Below are 22062 nucleotides of genomic sequence, written 5' to 3' on the forward strand. Positions count from 1 at the left end.
GGGCTGTAGTGGCTGCTGCATTGGTATGGGCTGCAGCAGCTCCTCTGGCTCTGGAGCTAGCTCTGTAGTTCCTTCCCCTTCAGTGGTCAGCCCTGAGTGAGCAGTCTCAGGGCCTTTTATACTCCTGCTCACCACTGAGCAGGCCTGACAAAGCCGTGAGGGAGGGGCACTTTCAGCCAGCTGGGCCCAGCCCACAGTCTGTCCTATACTGAGGGGTATAAGCGCCCCATCACAGGACTCAAAGAGTACATCTAAACTGCATTCTATTTTCAATAGAACGCTTTATTTTTGAAAGAGGATATGGAAATTCTGCTGAAATTTGCATATCTTCTTCGGATCTCTGGACGTGGTGCTTTTCGGGAAAAAAAAAACTTAAAAAAACCCAAGGGTAAACCTAATTTTTTAAGGAAGAGTGGAGTTTCAAAAAAGGGTGTTGTTTCCTGAAAACACTGCGTCCAGACTACTTTCACTTTCGAAAAGCTCCACTTTCGAAAGTGAGTTAAGAAGAAGATATGCAAATTCCCGGGGAATTTGCATATCCTTTTTCAAAAATAAAGCATAGTCTAGACATAATCTAAGGGGGACCTGTAACACACACTCTCCAGTGAGTTGCACATGGAGGTAAATATATAGATATCCTTTTGTAGTCAGACTATTTGGATCAATGGATCATTGCTTTAGAGCAGGGGTCTCCAAACTTTTCAGCCCGAGGGCCGCATTAACTATCAAACAGCAGTTCGGGGGCCGACTACACACTTGAGGTCCAAATAAAAAACAATCAAAACATGGATGTTGTTTTTAATTATTTATTTAATATTATTTTATTCAGTTATTATTTAATAACACATTCATACACTACACATGAACACCTGTATTAGTGTGAATGGTGAAATTGTTTCCTGGATGCCAAAATAGCAGACATTTCTGGCTTTAGATTTGTTGTCCCTAACATCAACAGTGACCTGAGATTATCATCGGACAAGTTTGTTCTCAAATTGTTCTTCACATATTTCATTCTTGAAAATGTTTGTTCACACAGGTATGTTGTTCCAAAGATTGAAAGGTACCTTGATGCAAAAGTTTTGACATTAGGAAAGTCTTCCTTGGGCAAAAACTGGTAAAAACCCACCAGTCCTATTTTGAACTTGTCCCTAAGGAGGTCATTTGCTTGCAACTCAATGACTTCCAGCTGCAGTTCATCTGGGCAACTGGCCACATCTGCTTCAAATGGGTTTTGAAACAATCTCACTTCTGCCTTTGAATCCAAAAAGGTCTCCACGGGCCGGATGAGAGGGCCTCGCGGGCCGCATCCGGCCCCCGGGCCGTAGTTTGGAGACCCCTGCTTTAGAGTATTCATCTTGTTGGTCAGCTAAGTAATTGATCTCTGAATTTTCTGTCCTTAAAGTGATGATTATTAGCAAATATGGCAATTAATTTCTTAGGGCAAGAAGAGCCACAGCCAATCATTCCTTTGGTTGGTGAAATGAAAATGTAAAGTGCTGATATAGAGATTCTCTCTTTTTTGTGTCTGTTTCTCAAAGGAAGTCCATCTCTCGAGTCTGAAAAAATCTGTGGAGTGTTCCTGTCTGGGAACGGGAGATGGAAAAACCATCAGTGTGATCAGAAACATGGCTATATCTGCAAAAAAGGAAACTCCTCTTTGGATTCCTTTATTATTTCTTCAGGTAGGCTGGTCAATGGAAATAAAAGATGTTTCTTCAAACTGCAGAGTTCTATCCTGCAATGAGCTAAAGATAAAAGGGAATGCATCTTTATACAGTGCACATAACCTTCTGTCTCAGTTGTCAAAACCAAGTTGTCAGACCTGTTGGCCAGTTGTGAATTCCACAATGTCATGTCTCTCAAAGTAGGAATTTAAATGTTGCTCCACTAAGGTCACTTTGAAAAAGTTCCAGGAACAGAAGCCCCATCAGAGTCCCACCCTGTGTGACTAGTCAGTTTCCTGAGTCTTTGAATGTGTGCTGAAGTCTGCAGAATGTATTAGTAGGACCATATGCTGCAATCAGCTTATGTAAGCTTATGCATTTAGGGATTAATAACAAGAATTTTAGTTATAAGCTGGGGACACATAAGTTGGAAGTAACGGAAGAGGAAAAGGACCTCGGAGTCCTGGTTGATCACAGGATGACTATGAGCCGCAGTTGTGACATGGCTGTGAAAAAGGCTAATACGGTCTTGGGATGCTTTAGGCGAGGTATTTCCAGTAGGGATAAGGAGGTGTTAGTGCCGTTATACAAGGCATTGGTGAGATCTCATTTGGAATACTGTGTGCAGTTCTGGTCTCCCATGTTTAAGAAGGATGAATTCAAACTGGAACAGGTACAAAGAAGAGCCACTAGGATGATCCAAGGAATGGAAAACCTGTCTTATGAAAGGAAACTCAAGGAGCTTGGCTTGTTTACCTTAACCAAAAGAAGGCCGAGGGGAGACATGATTGCTTTCTTTAAATATATTAGAGAGAGAAATGCCAGGGAGGGAGAGGAATTATTTAAGCTCAATACCAATGTGGAAACAAGAACAAATGGATATAAGCTGGCTATTAGGAAGTTTAGACTCGAAATTAGGCAAAGGTTTCTAACCATCAGAGGAGTGAAGTTCTGGAACAGCCTTCCAAGGGAAGTAGTGGGGGCAAAAGACCTATCTGGCTTCAAGATAAAGCTAGATGGGTTTATGAAGGGGATGGTTTGATGAGGTAACATGATCTTAGCAATTAATTGACCTTTCACTGTCAGTGGTAAATAGGCCAATGATGGGAAGAAAGGAGTTGCTATAGAGAACTTTTTTCTGGGTGTCTGGTTGGTGAGTCTTGCCCACATGCTCAGGGTTCAGCTGATAGCCATATTTGGGGTTGGGAAGGAATTTTCCTCCAGGATAGATTGACTGAGGCCCTGGAGGTTTTTCATCTTCCTCTGTAGCATGGGGCATGGGTCACTTGCAGGCGGATTCTCTGCATCTTGGGGTCTTTGAACTATCATTTCAAGGACTTCAGTATCTGAGATATAGGTGAGAGGATTATTCTAGCAGTGGGTGGGTAAGATTCTGTGGCCTACATTGTGCTGGGGGTCAGGCTAGATGATCATAATGGCCCCTTCTGACATTAAGTCTATGAGTCAGGGTTGATCTGGAGTGTATCCCTCACCAGGCTTCTGAGATTCATTGGGTACATAGCTATAAAACCCCTGCTCCACTGAATCTCCAAGCCCAGGTCAATTGACTTGGCTCATGGAGCTCAGATGTGGGGCTAAACATAGTGCTGATAGTTGGGTCCAGACTGAGCCCATGCTCTGAGCCACCACAATCTGCTCATTGAGTTTCAGAGTCTGGGATCCTGCCCAGTCACAATTTCTATACAGTACTTTTTATCCCAAACCCAGCAAGGCCAACTCAGCTGACCCAAACCTGCCATAACTGTGCTCTAGGTTTTTTATTGCAGCATATATGTAGCTTGTCCTGCACTGGTAGCATGAGTCAAGAGACCTGCCCCTGTAGCCAGAACTGTTCATCCCCTCCCTCTTTCAATTGCTCTTCTGAATAATTTATTTTTTCTTTTAGGTGACTTCAGGCCTATTAAATGTCCTACTGGCTGGGTCCCCTATTCAGGCCACTGTTACATGATTTACAGAACACCCAAAATATGGAAGGATGCTTTGTCGTCTTGTAGAAAAGAGGGTGGCGGTCTGGCGAGCATCCACAACATCGAAGAGTACAGCTTCACGGTGTCCCAGCTTGGGTACAGTGAGTATTGCTACAGGGCAGCACTGGAGCTGCATACGTGTTTATGATGTAGCCAGGATCAGTTTTGCAGTTCTGACAATGACAGTAAAGTCATAAAGCCCCAAAACATAGATCCATCTTCATTACTCACTCAGGGATAGGCATGAAATTAAATAACAATGTTAAAAGATGGGAGCTCATCCATAACTGTGCTTTTTCTTTCTAGAGCCTACAGATGAGTTGTGGATTGGTTTGAATGACCTCAGGATTGAGATGTATTTTGAATGGAGTGACGGGTCTCCTGTGACATACACCAAGTGGCTAAGTGAAGAACCATCCAACACAAACAACTGGAAAGAAGACTGTGTCATTATGAAGGGAGAGGTAAACGCAGTTAACTCGAACTAGTACTAGCTGGTTTTCTGTCAAGGGCCCATCTACACTGCAGCCAGGATCATACTTCCCAGAGTGGGTAGATAGAGCTAGGTCTGCTACAGGTTGGGTGTTCAAAACAGCAGCGTGGCTGGCAGTGGCCTGGACTCGTTGGATACAGGCTCGTGTAGCTAGCTGCTGCCACTGCCACTGCTACCCTCCGCCGCCCCACACTGCTATTTTTAGTAAGGTTCTATGTGGTGGAAAGCACGTTGCCTGGTGCAGTGTTACATGCCTGGCCTAAGGGATTCCTGTGGTTTGGCTCATTGTCCAAGAGCAGAGGTTCTAGTCTGAGGCTGATAACGTCTGAAGTTATCATTTCTGGAGATTTAGTTTTCGTAAAAATCCAGCTCTCAGGCCTTGATCCAGAAGCCTGCACAGTATGAAAGTGGTGGCTCTGCATGGATACAAGCAAGGTTTAAGAGAAGGAGAAATTCACGCCAAGACTTGGTCTGCTCTAAGGAAGTTGATTAAAGAGCACCGAGCAGCCACACACAAGTGGTATCTTCTTGTCGGTAAGACTCTCGGTGCAGGGGCTTTCTTACTTCTTTGTAAAATACCTTGCATATGTGTTGCACTTTTATGAAAAAGCCCCTGTAGCATAAGCTTCCTAATCAGGAAAGGCACCATACTTTTTATGCCCCGGTCACTCATTATGGGGTACTATGGATAGAGGATAACTATAATGCTATTTTGTTGTTATATTCTCACTTCATTTTGGTTTTTCCCATCTTTGCCTTGCACTTTGTAAAGAAAAAAAATGAAGATATTTAATGGAAAAGCTCAGTTTGATGCATTGTAAGATTTTGCAAGTGCCACACACCACTTTTTCTGGCTGCTGAAGCCCACAGGGCTAGCTTGCCTTTATTATATTCCCTAAAAACATACCTACAAGACCCAGGCCAGTAGTTTTCATCAATCTGGATAACTACGATATGTCTATATATTGAGAAAATATTTCTCCATCCACTTCTGCTAGATTCTGACTTGACCCTTGGAAAAGTTCCCATATGTCTCTTAGATGAGTGTTCTTCTTCTCAGGAACGTGCTATGCAGTGGGCTAGCTTAGTGTACTGTAGTGTCCCTTCATTCATAGTCCTGCCAAGGAAGAACTCCTACAGGTACAAAGAACTGCTTCAGAACTTACCACCTTCTGCTTTGTGTGCAAAGCACCCTTTGACTAAGGGTACGTCTAGACTACAGGCTTTTGTCGACAGATACTGTCGACAAAACTTCTGTCGACAAAGAGCGTCTACACTACGTTCAGTTCTGTCGACAAAGCAAGCTGCTTTGTTGACATGGTTGTGTAGACGCAAAGGACAGTTTACATGCAATAACACCTTCTGTCGACAGAAACTCTGTCGACAGAAGGCATTATGCCTCATAAAATGAGGTTTACCAGCGTCAACAAAACTGCTGAGTTCTGTCGACGTTATGTCGACAGAACTCAGCAGTAGTGTAGACGCAGGTATAGTTTTGTCGACAAAAGTCCACTTTTGTCGACAAAACTGTGTAGTCTAGACACACCCTTACTTTCAGGAGGAAATATGCAGAGCAAAGCAGACTTTAAATAAATGCTTTTGAATATATTTCATGTTTTTTTTCTTCAAGAAGATAAAAGAAAAGAATCATCTGTATCATGGTCGAGACTAGTCATGTCACACGCTGCACTTCCATCAAGTGCTCAGATACTGCACAGATGAGTACAGATTAGACAAGAATGTGTTCTTGCTCAGCAGTCACTGAAGCCTTCCAAAATGCCATTTTAACTCTGTGAACTCTGAGGATATGCACCCAACAGTAATGTGCCCTAATAAGCTAATGAACTTTTGGACAGAGCAGCAGAGGCATTCTATGGGATTTTCAGAGCTTTTATTGATGTGCCTTGAGAAGAACAAAGAGACCCATAGTTATATGTGGAGGGAGTTGAAAGAGCAAAACGAATGCCGAAAAGTGGTTTGGGTTGTGCTGGATTTTATTTTCCCTGGATCTTTTTAAGGAAAACTCGCAGGGGGGGAGGCAGGGAAAAGTAATGAGGAAAGTTCTAAAGACTTAATCCTTCTTCCCTGGCATTCCTTTCTTTTCTTTGCCCTGTTCAGGATGGCTATTGGGCAGATGACCTTTGTGAAAAGAAGCTTGGTTACATCTGTAAAATGAAACCTTTGGCAGAAGAATCTGAAGTAGTTGAGGTTATTGTCCCAGGCTGCCAGAAAGTAAGCACACAGTAATATATGAAGAACATTGACTTATTGTTTTCACTCCCTTAAAATTATGTTGCCATTTAAAAGGCAATCTATGGTAACTTCTTTTGACAAAGCTTGCTATTCTTATTCTAGCAAGTTGATAAGTTAGGTACATAGATAATTTTCAGATCACTTGGAATAAATTGCTCCCTCACTTAAGCAAAATATTCTCTGACTGTGTTTTTATGTTACTTGTGTCCCCTTTGTCTTCATTCTCTATTTTCTGAATTGAGCAGACCTATGCAGTTTTAATCATTCATGAGTCATATGCAATATGTTACTCAATAATCATTGTTCCATCATGATTTTGCATCACCCAATTGCACAACAATAGTATTTTTTTCAGTCAGTCAGCCTGCAGGCAGCATTAGTATTTGTCTGGGTCTTCCACAACTCTGAAGGCCAAGAATATTTTGCACTGGACAATGCTGAAATTGCTGATATCTGGCAGCAAGTAAGGAAGAAAAACAATAGGACAGCTTGCCTTTAGTTAAGCATAAACAAATAATCATATTTAATAGGCTTTATAGGAGAACTGTGAAGTGGTTGTATCCATACATCCCCACCAACCTTAGGCAAAATGTGTGACACTCACACAAACATCGCTGTGGATTCTACTACAGCAACTACAGATGCAGTACCTACATATGTCCAGTAGAGTACCTACATATGTCCAGATCCCTCGTGCTTTTTGATTACCACATTCTTTTTTCTCTCTCATTGTTTCTTAGTTTAATTTCATGGATGAGTACCGCATTAATACAACTTTTTCGAAGTGTAGTGGACAGTTATCAAGTGCTATGTAACTTCACAACCTGATAATATCTCATTTGTGTCTGTTGTTTATGCTGACAGGGCTGGATAAGACATGGTTTTTACTGTTACTCAGTAGGAGAGACATCTGTGACATTTTCAGAAGCAAAGAAAATCTGTGAAAAAAACAAAGGTTACCTAGTCACTGTGAAAGACAGGTATGAAAAAGATGCCTTTGCTTTCAAATTTGTGAGCAGAATGGAGACCAAAGGTTCTATATTCTAAACAAACAGCCAATAATGACATGTAATTCATTGACTGGCAATAACATTGTCGAGTTGAAAAAGATCATACAAAACAGTTTTACAAGGAACCTCAGAAGACAGTTATTCATCAATCCTTGTTTTAACAAAAAAGTAAAAGATGGTCAAGCTACTGCTATCACTTTCTGCAGTTCTTCCAACCCCTACAATTAAAATTTTAAAAATACCTTTTGGGTACTATTGATTTCTCTTCCAGTTTTCTAGTATTAATGGTTTACATTGTCAAGCCTTTCTCTGCAAACAGAAAGGCTAGCAACTTTCGTATTATTCTGTTTATAAAGCTGAGACTCTCTCATAGTGTAATGGCTCCAAAAACTGCCCTTATCCTACAACTCATGATAAAATTGCAAGAGTAGGGAACACGATATCTGTCTATAGAAGGCTATGGAGGGCAACCCGCATACTAAGAGATGTGTGTGGTCCTTTGGGGTTCCATATGTGGTCCGCGAGACATTTTATTTACTTTTGCCAGATTCTGCTGGGGTTTTTTTTCCTATCAGTATTACTAAAGTGACACACACATAAAGCAATGACATATGAAACTGATGTGTGTGCTGATTGCACACAACATTAACATTAAGAGCTGAGTGTTCCCTCTGCATTCAGTGAAAGCCCATCTGTGGTTCAATTGGCTCACCTCACAAATTGTAGGCATGCAAGCGCAGTTAGCAAAACTACCCTATCCTGGGAGAACATCTTTGTCGCAATAAGTTTGTGGCCCAGTGAGGTGAAGGAGGGCCACTCAAGCAGTCCACTCACTAGCCTAGGTTGCCCATCACAGATAAAGGGAAGCATAAAGTACCCATCACCATTTTATTACAGCATTTTATGCGATAGAGTGGTACTGTAACATGCTTAATGTCACCTCAACTAAGAAAAATTTCTCAGTCCTGTGATATAAAATAGAGACCAGGGAACTTGATAATCACCTGGGACAGCTAGTCTAGGACATGAGATGTTACATTTGAAAGATATTAGGCATTAGCTGAGGATCTGCTTGAAATGTGCAAGAAACAAAGACAAACAATATCACATCACAGTTAAAACTGCAATGTTCATTTATATGTTGAGTAAATAAAATCTGCAAATCAACCCAAGTATTGCAGATTACTGCTCTTTCTTCTAAAGTACAAAAGAAAAAAGCAATCACTGTAGATGATGAAAGTATTACAGTTACTATACTTCCTGGCTGGTGTCAGTAACAGAATTTGCTCTGGATATAAATTAATATGCCATTATAATATTGCCAGCATTTGCATTATGAATGATAGCATGAAATGGACAAAGTGTAACACAACCTTGGTTTAAAATGGATTTGACATTTATTTTTCTCCTTCTTAGATATGAACAGGCTTTCCTGACTGTCCTGGTTGGGTTTAGTCCCAGGAAATATTTCTGGATCGCTCTTTCAGATGTTGAGGAACCAGGGACTTTCAAGTGGGCTGATGGTGATGCAGTTCTGTTTACTCACTGGAATTCAGGAATGCCCGGTAATGTCATGTTGCTTGAAGGGGAGCACCGAGTGACTAGTTTGCTGGTTTGCAGGCAATTTCGGGGGAAAAAAAGATCAGTTTGAGTTGAACTGAATCTATTTTTTTTAAAATTTTTGGCAAATTGACAAAGTACATGTTTTGTTCAACCCAAAACGTTTTGTTTTGGGGCAATTTAAAAGTACTAGATTCAGAAATAGATCTGGAGGAGAATCTGGTGTAACCTCTCCCCAGCCAAATGCCAGTGCTTAGGGCAGTCACCTGGGAGATAAGGTTCAAATCCCCACTTTGGAACCAGGACTTAAATCTAGGTCTCCCCCATTTTCAGTGAGTGCTCTAACCACTAAGATGTAGGCTATTTTTGGAAGTAGCTTTCACACTCTCTCCTTTTGAATCTGTTCTACTTGGCGTAAAATACGTGAATAGTCATTGGGACAAAGAATAAGAATGACTTTACAGCCTGGTTGTCAGAGAATCCTCTTGGCCACTTGAAAAGTAACTTAAAAAGTCCATGTCCAAGTTTGCCATTCTGATGTCATGGGATGAATCAAGGCTCCCTCTCCATAGAAGAATCATAGAGAGAAGTAATTCATTATTTGTTCCATGGTTTAGATGTCCTCCCTGTTAAGTGTTTTCACATGACCATTTACATCAACCTGTCACCTGAACCTTGTCCAATGGTCTAAAAAGTAACTCAGATGACTATTTATTTATACAAAGTAGAACTTCTTCAGTGGAAGAGACTGAGGTCATGTCTCCTCTTACCGGAGTATCGACATTCTGGTGATCGATCTTGTAGGGGTCGATTCAGTGTGTCTACTAAAAAGCTGCTAAATTGAATGCTCAGTGCACCCTTTTGGTGCAGGTACTCCTCGCTGTTACAAGAAATAAGGGGAATTGATGGAAACATTTCTCCCATTGACCTCCCACTGTGGAGACAGTGCCAACCTCGGTTTAAAGTACATCAAAGCCAGCTATGTTATTTATGTAGCCAGAGTTGCATATCTTAAGCCAACCTCCTCCCCCCCGCCCCAGTGTAGATCTGGACTCAGAGAAACCCATCCTTCAATAGTGGCTAGAGTATATAGGGGGGACACTGGGATTCAAACCCTTGCTCCAGAAGGGGGATTTGAATAATTTCCAGTTGACTCACACTGTATTTTTCAGCAAATAAACAATTTCTTTTGAAAAACTTCGCCCATGTTGTCTTTGTGGAGGCAACACCCTTGATAATCAAGTACAAGGTGTCATGTGATATCTTTCTGAACATTCAGAACATGAGGATCTCAAAATTAAAGAACCCTTCTAAAAATCTGCTGGCATAAAGCAAACAAAATTGCTGACTATATTTTTTTAAATGATTTCATTGGTACTAAAAATATATGCTTTAGACTGTATGTGCTGGAAATTGCTTCTTAATGGACTGTCTGGAACTGCTTGTTTTGATGGACACAAATTTTTCTTAATTCATTTGTTATTTGGGGATTTGAGAGTTGGCTTAATAAATCTTCCACATATCTGAACGAAATTCTGTATAAGTCTTTGTGAAGTCTCATGATCAAAATCTTCACTATTGATTATATTTATTTAAGTCAGACCTGATTTGCACTGATAGGCGTATTCTAACGGAACATATAAGCTATATAGTTTTTTTAAAATTTAAACAGAAGTGTAAGTACATACTTTGGGAAGAGATGATTCAATTAATAAAAGTAAGAGTATTAGTTTTGTGTACTTTTGTGTGTCCTGAAGGAAAGGAGCCAGGTTGTGTTGCCATGAGGACTGGAATTACAGCTGGATTATGGGATGTTGTGAACTGTGAGGAGAAATCAGTGTTTCTCTGCAAACAGTTGGCTGAGGGAGTAACTCCTCCTCCCGTTCCAACAACAACTCCTGCCCCCTCATGCCTAGATGGATGGCATTCAAGTACCCACAGTAGCTCATGCTTCAAAGTAGGTATTAAACTCCTGAACACAAAGTACTTGTGCTTTCTTATAACTGTACAATGCAGAAAAAATACATGGGATAGATGACTACAATTGACTCAGCACCAACTTGCATTTACATAGCTCCTTTTATCCTCAAAGAGCCCAAGAATTTCCAAATGGTCTAGGAAGAAAGTGATGAAACACTGTTGAAACTGTGGCAGGGATTATCAGAGACTCAGAGAGGGAAGACCGGATGAGGTTGCAGTAGCAAGTTTCAAGAGATGAACTGGGTATGAAGCAAGACTTTGGCAGCAGAGTCACAGTGCAATGGATGAATGCTGGAGGTGTTAGGCAGGGAGATTAAGATGGACTAACAGTGGATGTTTTTTTAAATTCTGCAATGCTTAGAAAATATTTAATGACACATTTTTTTTAGCTATTTCACAAAGGACGAAAATATATGAGAACATGGTTTGATGCTCGAGATTTTTGTAGAGCTATCGGAGGAGATCTGGCTGCTATCCATAATCAAGAAGAGCAAAATGTAATAGATAACTTGTGAGTATCTGCATTGTCCTATTCCTCTACTTGAAATGTATTACATGAAAATAACAGAGAATATCCCTTCTGAAAGAGATCCTTTCATCTGAAAAGCTACACATTGAGATTGTGGTTCTTATTCAAAAATAAATTTTGTGTTGCATTAAAAAGATTGGATATGGGCTTTGGTATCATTTGAACTTATATCTTAAAACAAAATTGGGCACCAGATTTCTCAGTAGCATTTGAGAGTTTCTAAAGGTTGGTCCAGAGTTAATTGAAGGTAGGATAGCAATATATACAAACAACAGACATGTATTGTTATTATTGTTTATTGCTTATTGACTGATCCCAGCAATATGGTAGGGAGGTGAAAGTGAAAGACAAGTCCCTGGAACATTGGTTTAAGGTATGCAACTCCAGCTATGTAAAATACATAGCTGGAAGTCAGCTTACCTTAAGCCAAATATGGTGTGGTGGCGTTCAAACAGCGGGAGGCCGACAGGAGCAAATATTCTCATCAGCTTCCCTTACTCCTCATGATTGTGAATGGTACAGATGTCATCCGAAGCTGCTCTCAATTTTTGACTTACAGGTCTATACTAGACCCTCTAAATTGAAAGCCAGAAGATTGACCTCCATAGCGTTGATTCCCCTTTGGCTGTGTCTACACTGGGCCACTTATTCTGGAAAATCAGCCGCTTTTCCGGAATAAGCTGCGAGCTGTCTACACTGGCCCTTGAATTGCCGGAAAAGCAACGACGCTCTACTGTACAAAATCAGCCGCTATTCCGGAAAAGCAACGCTGCTCCCGCTTGGGCATAAGTCCTTATTCCGGAACATTGTTCCAGAAAAGGGCCAGTGTAGACAGCCCAGTAGTCTTTTCCGGAAAAAAGTCCCGATCGCGAAAATGACAATCGGGGCTCTTTTCCGGAAAAGCATGTCTACGTTGGCCACAGATGCTTTTCCGGAAAAAGGGCTTTTCCGGAAAAGCAGCCTGCCAATGTAGACGCTCCTTTTCCGGAAAAACTGAAAACGGAATAGTATTTCATTTTAAGCATTTCCGGAAATTCATGCCAGTGTAGACACAGCCCTAAAGTGTAGATGTGGCTTTACAATCTAGAGTTTTTAGAAATGATAAAATAAGTGAGGGTGATAAATAAATGGTGAAAGTGTTTCAGTAAAATTACGTCATCAATCAGTTTAACCATCTGAACATCTTTGTGGTTCTGACTTCCTTTTTAATTTTTATTCTTCCATTTTCATACAAATTGTCTGTATTACATGATTGCAGAGTTGGAAATTTAGAAGGGATTTGGATGAGGCGAGGTGGTGGCTGTGCAAACAGGGATTGTGAGGTGTTTCCACACGTCAGGCAGCATGGAAACACGCTGTGAGAAGAGGAAAAGAGAGACTCATCAAGGTCGATGTCACTGGTGGAACAGAGGGGAAAGGAGTAGTGTCAAAAAGGCAGACTCAGATGTGCCATTTGTGGCTAAGTGATAGAAGCCTTTGAAAGTGAGGAAAATTTGTTGGACATGCTATGCAGATCAGTGAGGAGCTGGGAGTTGGTGGACTCAGAGAGGAGATGAAGTAGTCTAGCTAGCAGTGTTGTCTGTAAGCTGTGCACTTGTGCGAGCTCTCAGGAGAGATTCAAATGCTGTCCAGCTTATTAGCAGTGTGCCCCCATCTATTTTTTATGTTTTGGTTGGTGGTGCACATGCCTTAGTGCACATAAATAATTTATTCCACACAAGAATGGAAAAAAATCTGCACATGGATGCGGAAAAATGAAAGAGATGATTTTGGCAGAGCATTGTGAGTGGAGAGGAAGAAGATGGGCATCAAAACAACTGGAGAGGCACAGATTGCAATGGTGAGGTATAATTAGAACCTGGACCTGATAGATAGGAAGGAATTGTTCAAAAAGTGTTGAGAAGAGAATTAGGCTCTTCAATGACTTGGATGTGGGAGGAGGAAAAAACCAAAGTCTCAAAGATGATGTTCAGGTTGTGGCTCTGTTTACAGGGGGGATGATGGTATTATGAAGAGTGGCCTTCTTGGGTACTGCTGAAAACTTGTAACTGCAAATTTATAAATGAGTCTTCTGAGATGAAGTGTCTGAAAGATATGGAAGAATGTGACACTGATCTGTAGGAAATAGGATCCAACATGAACATGTGAACATGAGCAGGCCCATTGTGGACACACATGCTTCAGTTCTTTACAGGACTATGATATTAATTTGCATTTATTGTCAATTCAATGTGACAAAGGTGGTAACTTAGCGGTTGGAGACTTACCTGTAAAAAATTATACAACTTGGCCTGCTACCATGTGTCATACAAGTGCTTTTTCTGTGGATGCTGAAAATTAAGTAATTTATATTAGAATGTTAAAGAAGCAAAATATTTCTTATATCTTTAGGGCATGTTAGAGATATTTAATAAGAAACATTCAAACTTACTGACATGGTCTGAGTACTAAAATGTGTAATGTGTATAATGGTATGTATGCTTTGAGATGTTTACGGTCCTCTCTCTCTATATAAAATAATATCTAGGGAGAGAGAGCGCTACTATACATCATACTGGATTGGTTTGAGTGCCCTCGATCCTGATGGAGGATATACTTGGAGTGATGGCTCTCCAGTGAGTAATTCAGTGTTTTGCACCAGAGTTGACTTTCTGAATTTCTCCTATTGTTTTTTGCAATTTTTACTCAATCTGATCTGCTTATGTCCTCTTTCCACCATAACAGCATGGTCTCCAACAGCATTTACATGAGGCAATACATTTGTTACTCACTATTGCAGGATTTTTTTACAATGGAAGTTAATCAGTGATCAACACTAGTGTAGCTACATATTTCATTGGCTTTAAACAGCTCATTCCAAGCATTAGTTTCTTTGCATAAGCACCAAAGTTTTCTTATTGCTTTGGAAAATCAAAACATTTGCCAGGGCCATGAAGAGATTTCCAGCCTTACCAGTTGGAGCAGATGCAGAACTTGAATTCCTTGCAATTTCAAAGTCAAATGTTTTGGACTTTGTAGATAATATTCAGTGTCTTAGTTTGAGGTGGGGTGTCTAGTACCAAGTACAAGACTTTCCCCACTGAAGAGGTCATGTTTAGGAAGGACCAGGAGTTGTATTGCTTATGATGCTTTTAGCCAGAAGACAAAGAACTTGAAAATGCTCAGTAGGGAACAATCCTGCATTCTCCTCAGGGGTGGATGGAGTAGGATGTAGGGGTAACAGGGTTTTCTCATCTCTAGCTTTTCTCACATTCCCTGCTTTGCTGAAAAGTCCTCTTGGTGTGTGGCACTGCTCTAGAGTGTAGGCCACCTCAGCTTCCTCCCCACTCCATTTTATCCATTTTCCTTCCTGTCACCCTTCCATTTACATTGAGGTAGTGTTAGAGGCTGTATAAATAGACATAGTGTAGTCAGCTGATGTTTGTGGCTGTTGTGATGACAGTGGAACAGAAATGGCCCAACTCAAACAAAAAGAGTTTGTTACAGACAAAAGGCTGAAAATCACTGTGCCAAAGTCCCCAGTGCGTGCTGGGAATTGTGGATGCATTGTTTTGAGAGCTGGATGTTTATGGATAATGTCTGAGACATCCCAAGATTGCCTCAGTTTTTAAGTTATTTGTTTGAGTTGATAATGGCTCCTGGTAAGACTGCTATGAACAGCCTTGTTTTCTGTACAATGAGTAGTATCAAATCCAGAAAGGGGATGCTGAGCCCATAGTGCTTTGGAGGCTAGGTCTATTAATGGCTGTTACCCAAGGTATTCAGAGATGCAAACTCATGCTATGGTGTCTCTAAACCTCCAACTGCTAGGAGCTGGGACTGAGCAACAGGGAATGGACCACTCAATAGTTCTTTCATTCTGATCATTCCCTCTGAAGTGTCTGGTACTGGCCACTGTCAAAAAAAAAAAAAAAAAAAAAGGATACTAGCAATATGGATCATTGGCCTGATTCTGTATGGCCATTCTTATGTTCTATGTACCCTTCATGGTAGGTCTACATAGAATACTTTTGAGCAGTCTGGTCTCGAGATAACAGTTGAGATGTGGTCACCCTTGCATATAAGAAGAAATGTGCCAACAAAGATGGTAAAAGGCAATGCCCAATAGTAATGGAAACCTCATTCTATCAAGATTAACCTTAATTTTGTACTAACCGAAGTTTTGTTACCTTTCTCCTATTTCATAGATTAGAGTACAAGAATATTCAATTCAATTGCTACACTACCCCATGATAACTTTGATTTGGATCATTCAGACAGGCAGACTCTGCCCCATCCCAATAGTAGCAAATCTAGGCCATTGCCCCACATTGCTCCATCTTGATAGCCCATGTCTTGGCTGGTATGTTCGTTGATAGGGCTAGTCACAACACCTTTGGCTCTTTATGTGGCTTGTAAATCATTCAGAAGAGTCACAAAGTGTTTCCTCCTTCACCTGGCAAGAGCAGAGTATACCATTTCTTAATAGCCCCAGCCTTTACTGTTACAAAGAATGCAAGATTTAAGAGCTGAAATCAAGCTGGGTCCTTCTACCCTTGTCATGCAGAGCATGATGACTGTTCTTCTTTGAAAGAAATAGTCACAGAGTTGTGTTTCTAACAAAGGTCGACTATGAAAACTGGGCAGATGGAGAACCTAATAATTATGATGAAAATGAAAAATGTGGAGTGGTCTATGGATACGGTAACATGCAGTGGAATGATTTGTTCTGTGATAGACTGTGCGACTGGGTTTGTCAAATAAAAAAAGGTAAGATGATGTCCTTCTTTGAATTAGTGGGTCAAAGGGAGAGGGGGTAATTCAAACCTCTGAATAAATGTAGATATATATAGGAGCAAAAGGCCTCCTTCCATTACTTCACTCATCCTTCATGGCCTGATGAAGAGACCACAAGACAGCAGGGTCTCATTCAGCTGATAGTGCCAATTTAATAGAAAACTCTTGGCTCTTTCAAGGAGTGGGGAAGATGCTGAATGCTAACATCTATTAGCTGTTGCAACTTCCAGACTTGATGGAAAAAATTTCAGTGACAAGGTATTGAAACTTACTGTATGCTTAAGGACAGCAAAACACTTCCCTCATTTCAATCTAAATGAAGATACCATTTCACTCTAAATAGGAGTCATGGATTACAGCACCTGAAACATGTTTTAGGATACACATTTGAAAGTAGCTTATGGTTTATACTTTGCATTATGAATATCTGAAATCTGATGCTTGGAAGACATGAATATATTCTTTATACTTAACCATTGATTGAGCCTAAATTATATTTTGCAGCATATTACTGTAACCATTCTCTCCTATAGTCTTATGAATTATGTATCCAAAAATGAAAAATAAATAAATAAACAATGTTGGGGTTTATTTTCTTATTTCACATTAAAATGATAATTCCTGTATAATAAATGTCACTGAAAGAAAATGCATGACAGATATTGCACATTCAGATTTTATTTTATTTTACAGGAGCTACATTAAAACCTGAACCAAATACCTCATTTGGTAGGTATTGTATTTCCTATTACCAGACAAATGTTACCATATAATGATCTAAGCTGCACTATAAATACTCTGTGTGCCGCTTTTATTTATTTTACAGAATATTCATATAAAGCCATTGAAAATGGATGGATTATATATGAGGACAAGGAGTACTATTTCAGCTCTGAATCTTTGCCCATGGAAAAGGCCCGAGAGCATTGCAGAAAGAATTCTGGTGATCTTGTTGTCATTGAGAGTGAAAGTGAAAGAAAGTTTCTGTGGAAATATGTAAGAAATATATTTACTACTTCAGAAATGGGTAATTCAGTGCAGCATACTCAGAAGACACATCTCACTATCTGCTTCTGATATCTTAGAAAGTGTACACTCTTAGGGTATGTCTACATTACATGGCTCCGTCGATGGAGCCATTTAGATGAGCTTTGTAGGCATGGCAAAATGAAGCAGCGATTTAAATAATTGCTGCTTCATTTACATCAAAATGGCTGCCGTGCTGTGCCAATCAGCTGTTTGTCAGCTCAGCGTGGTAGTCTGGACGCTCGGCAGTAGACATCAAAAGCCTCTGTTGACCGCCCCGGTAAACCTCATCCCATGAGGCATAAAGGGGCGGTCAACAAAGGCTTTTGATGTCGACCGCCGAGCATCCAGACTACCGCGCTGAGCCGACAAACAGTTGATCGGCACAGCGTGGCAGCCATTTTGATGTAAATGAAGCAGCGATTATTTAAATTGCCGCTTCATTTTGCTATGTCTACAAAGCTCATCTACATTGCTCCATCGATGGAGCCGTGTAGTGTAGACAGACCCTTAGGTCATATCTCTGCCTACACCACTCTATCTGCACCTAAAAAATAACATCCAGCAACAGTCAGGGTTCACCTATAATTGGAAATGTTCTGGAATATGTACTCTGGAATACTTCCTTTGGTATATTTCCAAGTGTTGATAAGCCCTCAGCTTCTCTGTAAGAAGGGAAATAGAGAGTGTAAAGTTGCTAGCTTCTAGAGATGTTCCCTTTGCTGAACCCAACAGAATTTTGATTAACACGCATGAAAAATCCAACCTTGAGTTTCTGAGCTGTCAGCACATGAACATTTACAAATGATATAACCATGGAATGAAAAGGAGCTGCTGAAACCTCATTCTACATATAATCACAGTTACTATCTTGTTCTGAAAGAGTTTTTTTTCTTTGCTGTTTTGCAAAATAAATTCTGGTGAGGTAGAAGAGGAGGAGGAAAACCCTGGATTTTGAGCATTTTAACCAACATAGTTCAGAGTAAGAATTGATTGGGAAACTATTTTTTCCTAATTTTCTTTGAAAAATGTCCATTTTTGTTGGAAATCTAAAAAATAAAAAGGTTAAAAAAATTTGTTGAAAATAAATTTCCTCCCCCCCACAAAAAACCCTTTCCATATTGCAGAAGAAGCCATTTTATGACAATAATGATAAAATTTTGTGATAGAAATTTTTCATCTAGCACTTCAGAGCACTCTTCCAAAATTCATCAGATATAATCCATAATATGGCTGAGTGTCTCCACCATCAGCAAGTTAATAAATCATTGCCAGCTATACATGCTGTATAACAAACACTAACCCAGAATAGTAGCTATTTTATTGCATTTAATTAAAATTTTATTTTTGTTTTAGAGCTTCTATTATGAGTTTGGGGAGTCCCTCTATATTGGTTTGTATGTGAGCCTTGATAAAAAGTTTAGGTAAGTAAACAATATCAGGCTTGTAGAATATAGCACAACAAATATTATATTTAGAAAATCTTCCCCCTAAGGGTGCCACTAAAGTTTCAATGAACTTTGAAAAATATGCACATGGATAAACAGAATGTATCTATAAGAAATGTATTTGATTATCTAAGTAAATAAAATGCATATTTAATATTCATTTAACACTCAGCTGTTATAATTTAAATAAATGTAGTTATAATGAGCACAGTGATAATGTAAGTTTTAAAAAAACCCAATAGAATTTTCAACATCGACTCCAGGATTTCAGTCTTATTATTTCCAATACAGGCAGTCCCCGGGTTACGTACAAGATAGGGACTATAGGTTTGTTCTTAAGTTGAATTTGTATGTAAGTCGGAACTGGCTCCAGATTCAGCCGCTGCTGCTGAAACTGACCAGGGGCTGACTACAGGAAGCTGGAGGCAGAATTGCTCTGCCCCCAGCTTCCTAGAATCAGCCACTGATCAGTTTCAACAGCGGCTGAATCTCGAGCCTGGGACAGAACAGCTGGGCTGCCAGGTAGGTCCCTGCAGGACCAACCTGGCAGCACCCCAGCTGCTCTACCCCAGGGTCCACAACAAAAGCCTGGTCTGCTTGGGGGGTAGGCGCACTAGCTGCGCCCCCCCCCCCCAGCAGACCAGAGGCACCGGGAGCAAAGCGGCAGTGGCGGCGGGGTGCCGCACCTCTGAGGCTTTGCCACAGCAAAGCCTCAGAGGCGCGGGACCCCTCCGCCTCTCCGGCTTTGCTCCGGGTGTCCCTGGTCTGCTGGAGACGGCAAAGCCTCAGAGGTGCGGCACCCCGCCGCCGCTGCCGCTTTGCTCCCGGTGCCTCTGGTCTGCTGGGGACCGTCTCCAGCAGACCAGGGACACCGGGAGCAAAGCCGCAGCGGCGGCAGAGTCCCGCGCCTCCCCGGCTTTGCCAGTGCAAAGCCTCAGAGGCGCGGGACCCCTCCGCCTCCCCGGCTTTGCTCCAGGTGTCCCTGGTCTGCTGGAGACGGTCCCCAGCAGACCAGGGGCACCCGGATCACCATTTCTTGCCCCGGAGGTTGAGGTGGCGCGACCGCTGCGCTCTGGGCGGTCCTGCTGCCTGCGAGCTCCAGGGCGAGAGAGCCCCGTTCGTAAGTGCGGATCCGACATAAGTCGGATCCGTGTAACTCAGGGACTGCCTGTAATACTAATGTAAGTCACACATAAAGCTGTTAGATGTTTGCTGTGTATGTGTGTTCTCTGTGTGCTGTCTCAGCTTTGCGCAGATAGTTGGCACAGCAGACTTTGATTAAACTGCCAGATAACCACAGACTCGGTTCGTAGTGAAGGCACTTGGTCACGTTTATTGTCAACAAAGCACAGTCCTCATATACTGACTCAATGGCTACAGGTGCACTAGCATATGACTGGTTCAGCTAATTGTGGGACTTTCTATTATCCCCTACACCAATAAATGACACTCTCTGAGTCTTCATTTATACTCTAATACAAAGAATAGTAATAGAGAGGTAGCCGTGTTAGTCTGATATTGCTACATAGTTTTTCCTTTTATTCTAATACAAAGAAGTTATATATTGCCCCCTACTAGCTTGTACATGTTGGTTTGATCAAAACATCTCTATTAGGTTGTCCAACTCTGAAGGTATTCAGGAAGATTTTTTTCCCCCAAAAATGACATAATGTCATTTTCTTAAAATCTCTAGGATTGTTTTCAGCAGTCACTGGGAAATCTATGCCAATTCTGGGAAATGCCAGTCAATCCTGCAGGATTGGCATCCCTAAGCTCTATCCATCACACTGTCATCCTGGCTTTATTTTTAGGAGGGGTCAGTGTGTTGTTGTCATTATCTTTCAAGGTGTGGTACCACCCTTGTGGGATGTGTTTGTGTGAGTATTCTGTGCCTAGCACTTGTTGGGAATGTGTGTGTATCTGCACTGCCAGCCTTTTTCTTGTAGGCCTATCTTTTGCTCACAACCTGGTTTTCTTTTCTATCAGCAAAGCTTTGATCATTAGTTTAGTCTCTGATACTAGGGCTTATGTCTCAGATTTTCTTCCTTCTCAAAAGCCATGTTCACAAGCTGATTTTTGGCTTGTTTAGCTAGAATTTCTATAATATACTATCAAATGGATATTGTGGCCTTAAAATGAAAATGGATCTATTCGCTGACAACTGCTACATTGTTTCTTTTAGCTGGATGGATGGAACTCCAGTAAACTATGTAGCCTGGGCTCCCAATGAACCCAATTTTTCAAATGATGATGAAAACTGTGTGGTCATATATACCGATACAGGTGAGTACAGTAATATTTCAGAGTCCTAACAACCCTGCACTATCTGTCATAGGAGTGTGCATGATACACATGTTTCATGTAAAATCAGTTACTATATTAATTGGGTTGAATATTCAGTGGGATTTTCAAAAGTATCTAAATGACTGGGGAGCATATACCACACTAAAAGGAATTTTAGAATGCTTTAAAAAATTGCATTCTTTGTGGAAAAGGCACTAGACTGGAAGCAAAAAGATGTAGTTCAGTTACTGGGTTTTCTAGAAACTCTCTATATGATCAAAGGCAAATCAGTAAAACTCCGTGCCTCAGTTTCCATCTCAAATCAGAGACAATAAGATTTTGTTTCTCCTACAATTTGTTTTATCTTTTTAGAGCATACGATTTCGTGCATGTGTTCGTGCAGTTTCTAAAAAAGGACCATCTACACTACCATAACATAACATGATTATTAATATTTTATAAATGTTTTACTGACTATATATTTTAGATGTGTGTGTCTATCTGTATCTGTCTGTATTTATCTGTCCATCTATGAGATCATTTATTCAAGAACTCCTATATATTAAGAGACAGGACCACAGAATTTGTTATGCAGCTTCCTCTTATCAAAACTTAAAGCAAGGTCAGGATTTGGTTGTGCCAGGACAATGGGATATGCATAACAATTGATTTTCTCATAAAATGGAAAGGGAGGAATCTGACAGGAAGGGCAGAATGACCACGTGGGAGCAGCAAGAGGCCAGAGATAAACGAATGAGGGGAAGCAAACACATACATGTTGCATAAAAAATAAACATAAAAAGGCAACAGGTCTCACACTTTATAATTAGATAAATTCCCTTTTATATACAAAGTACTTTTTGCCAGTGAAGAGAGTCCCCTATGTTGTCCCCTGTTTCATAGGGGATCCAGGATTTGATGGACAGCTTCCTACTTACAGGCTGCTCCACAGTTTCTGAATGCCTTTCACTTCAGATCCCTTCTCTTCTTAGGGCACGTCTAGACTATGGGTTTTTTTTGGAAGAAGATATGCAAATTTCACTCAAATT

At 40.8% G+C, this 22062-nt stretch overlaps 1 protein-coding gene across 1 annotated transcript in view; it reads left to right on the forward strand.

The window, feature by feature from the left end:
* The window catches only part of LOC102456197 (macrophage mannose receptor 1-like), a 54610-nt gene that overhangs the window by 11787 nt on the left and 20761 nt on the right, over positions 1–22062 (forward strand). Inside the window, exons 6-19 of the mRNA XM_075922470.1 lie at positions 1542–1685; positions 3574–3756; positions 3962–4119; positions 6267–6380; positions 7266–7381; positions 8828–8976; positions 10729–10928; positions 11341–11462; positions 14008–14095; positions 16085–16229; positions 16950–16985; positions 17083–17252; positions 18639–18706; positions 20913–21013. Coding sequence (XP_075778585.1) covers positions 1542–1685; positions 3574–3756; positions 3962–4119; positions 6267–6380; positions 7266–7381; positions 8828–8976; positions 10729–10928; positions 11341–11462; positions 14008–14095; positions 16085–16229; positions 16950–16985; positions 17083–17252; positions 18639–18706; positions 20913–21013 — 1794 coding nt within the window. The remainder of the gene's footprint in view (positions 1–1541; positions 1686–3573; positions 3757–3961; positions 4120–6266; positions 6381–7265; positions 7382–8827; positions 8977–10728; positions 10929–11340; positions 11463–14007; positions 14096–16084; positions 16230–16949; positions 16986–17082; positions 17253–18638; positions 18707–20912; positions 21014–22062) is intronic.

The sequence above is a fragment of the Pelodiscus sinensis genome, chromosome 2, assembly GCF_049634645.1.
Source record: "Pelodiscus sinensis isolate JC-2024 chromosome 2, ASM4963464v1, whole genome shotgun sequence".
NCBI classification, from domain to species: Eukaryota; Metazoa; Chordata; order Testudines; family Trionychidae; genus Pelodiscus; species Pelodiscus sinensis.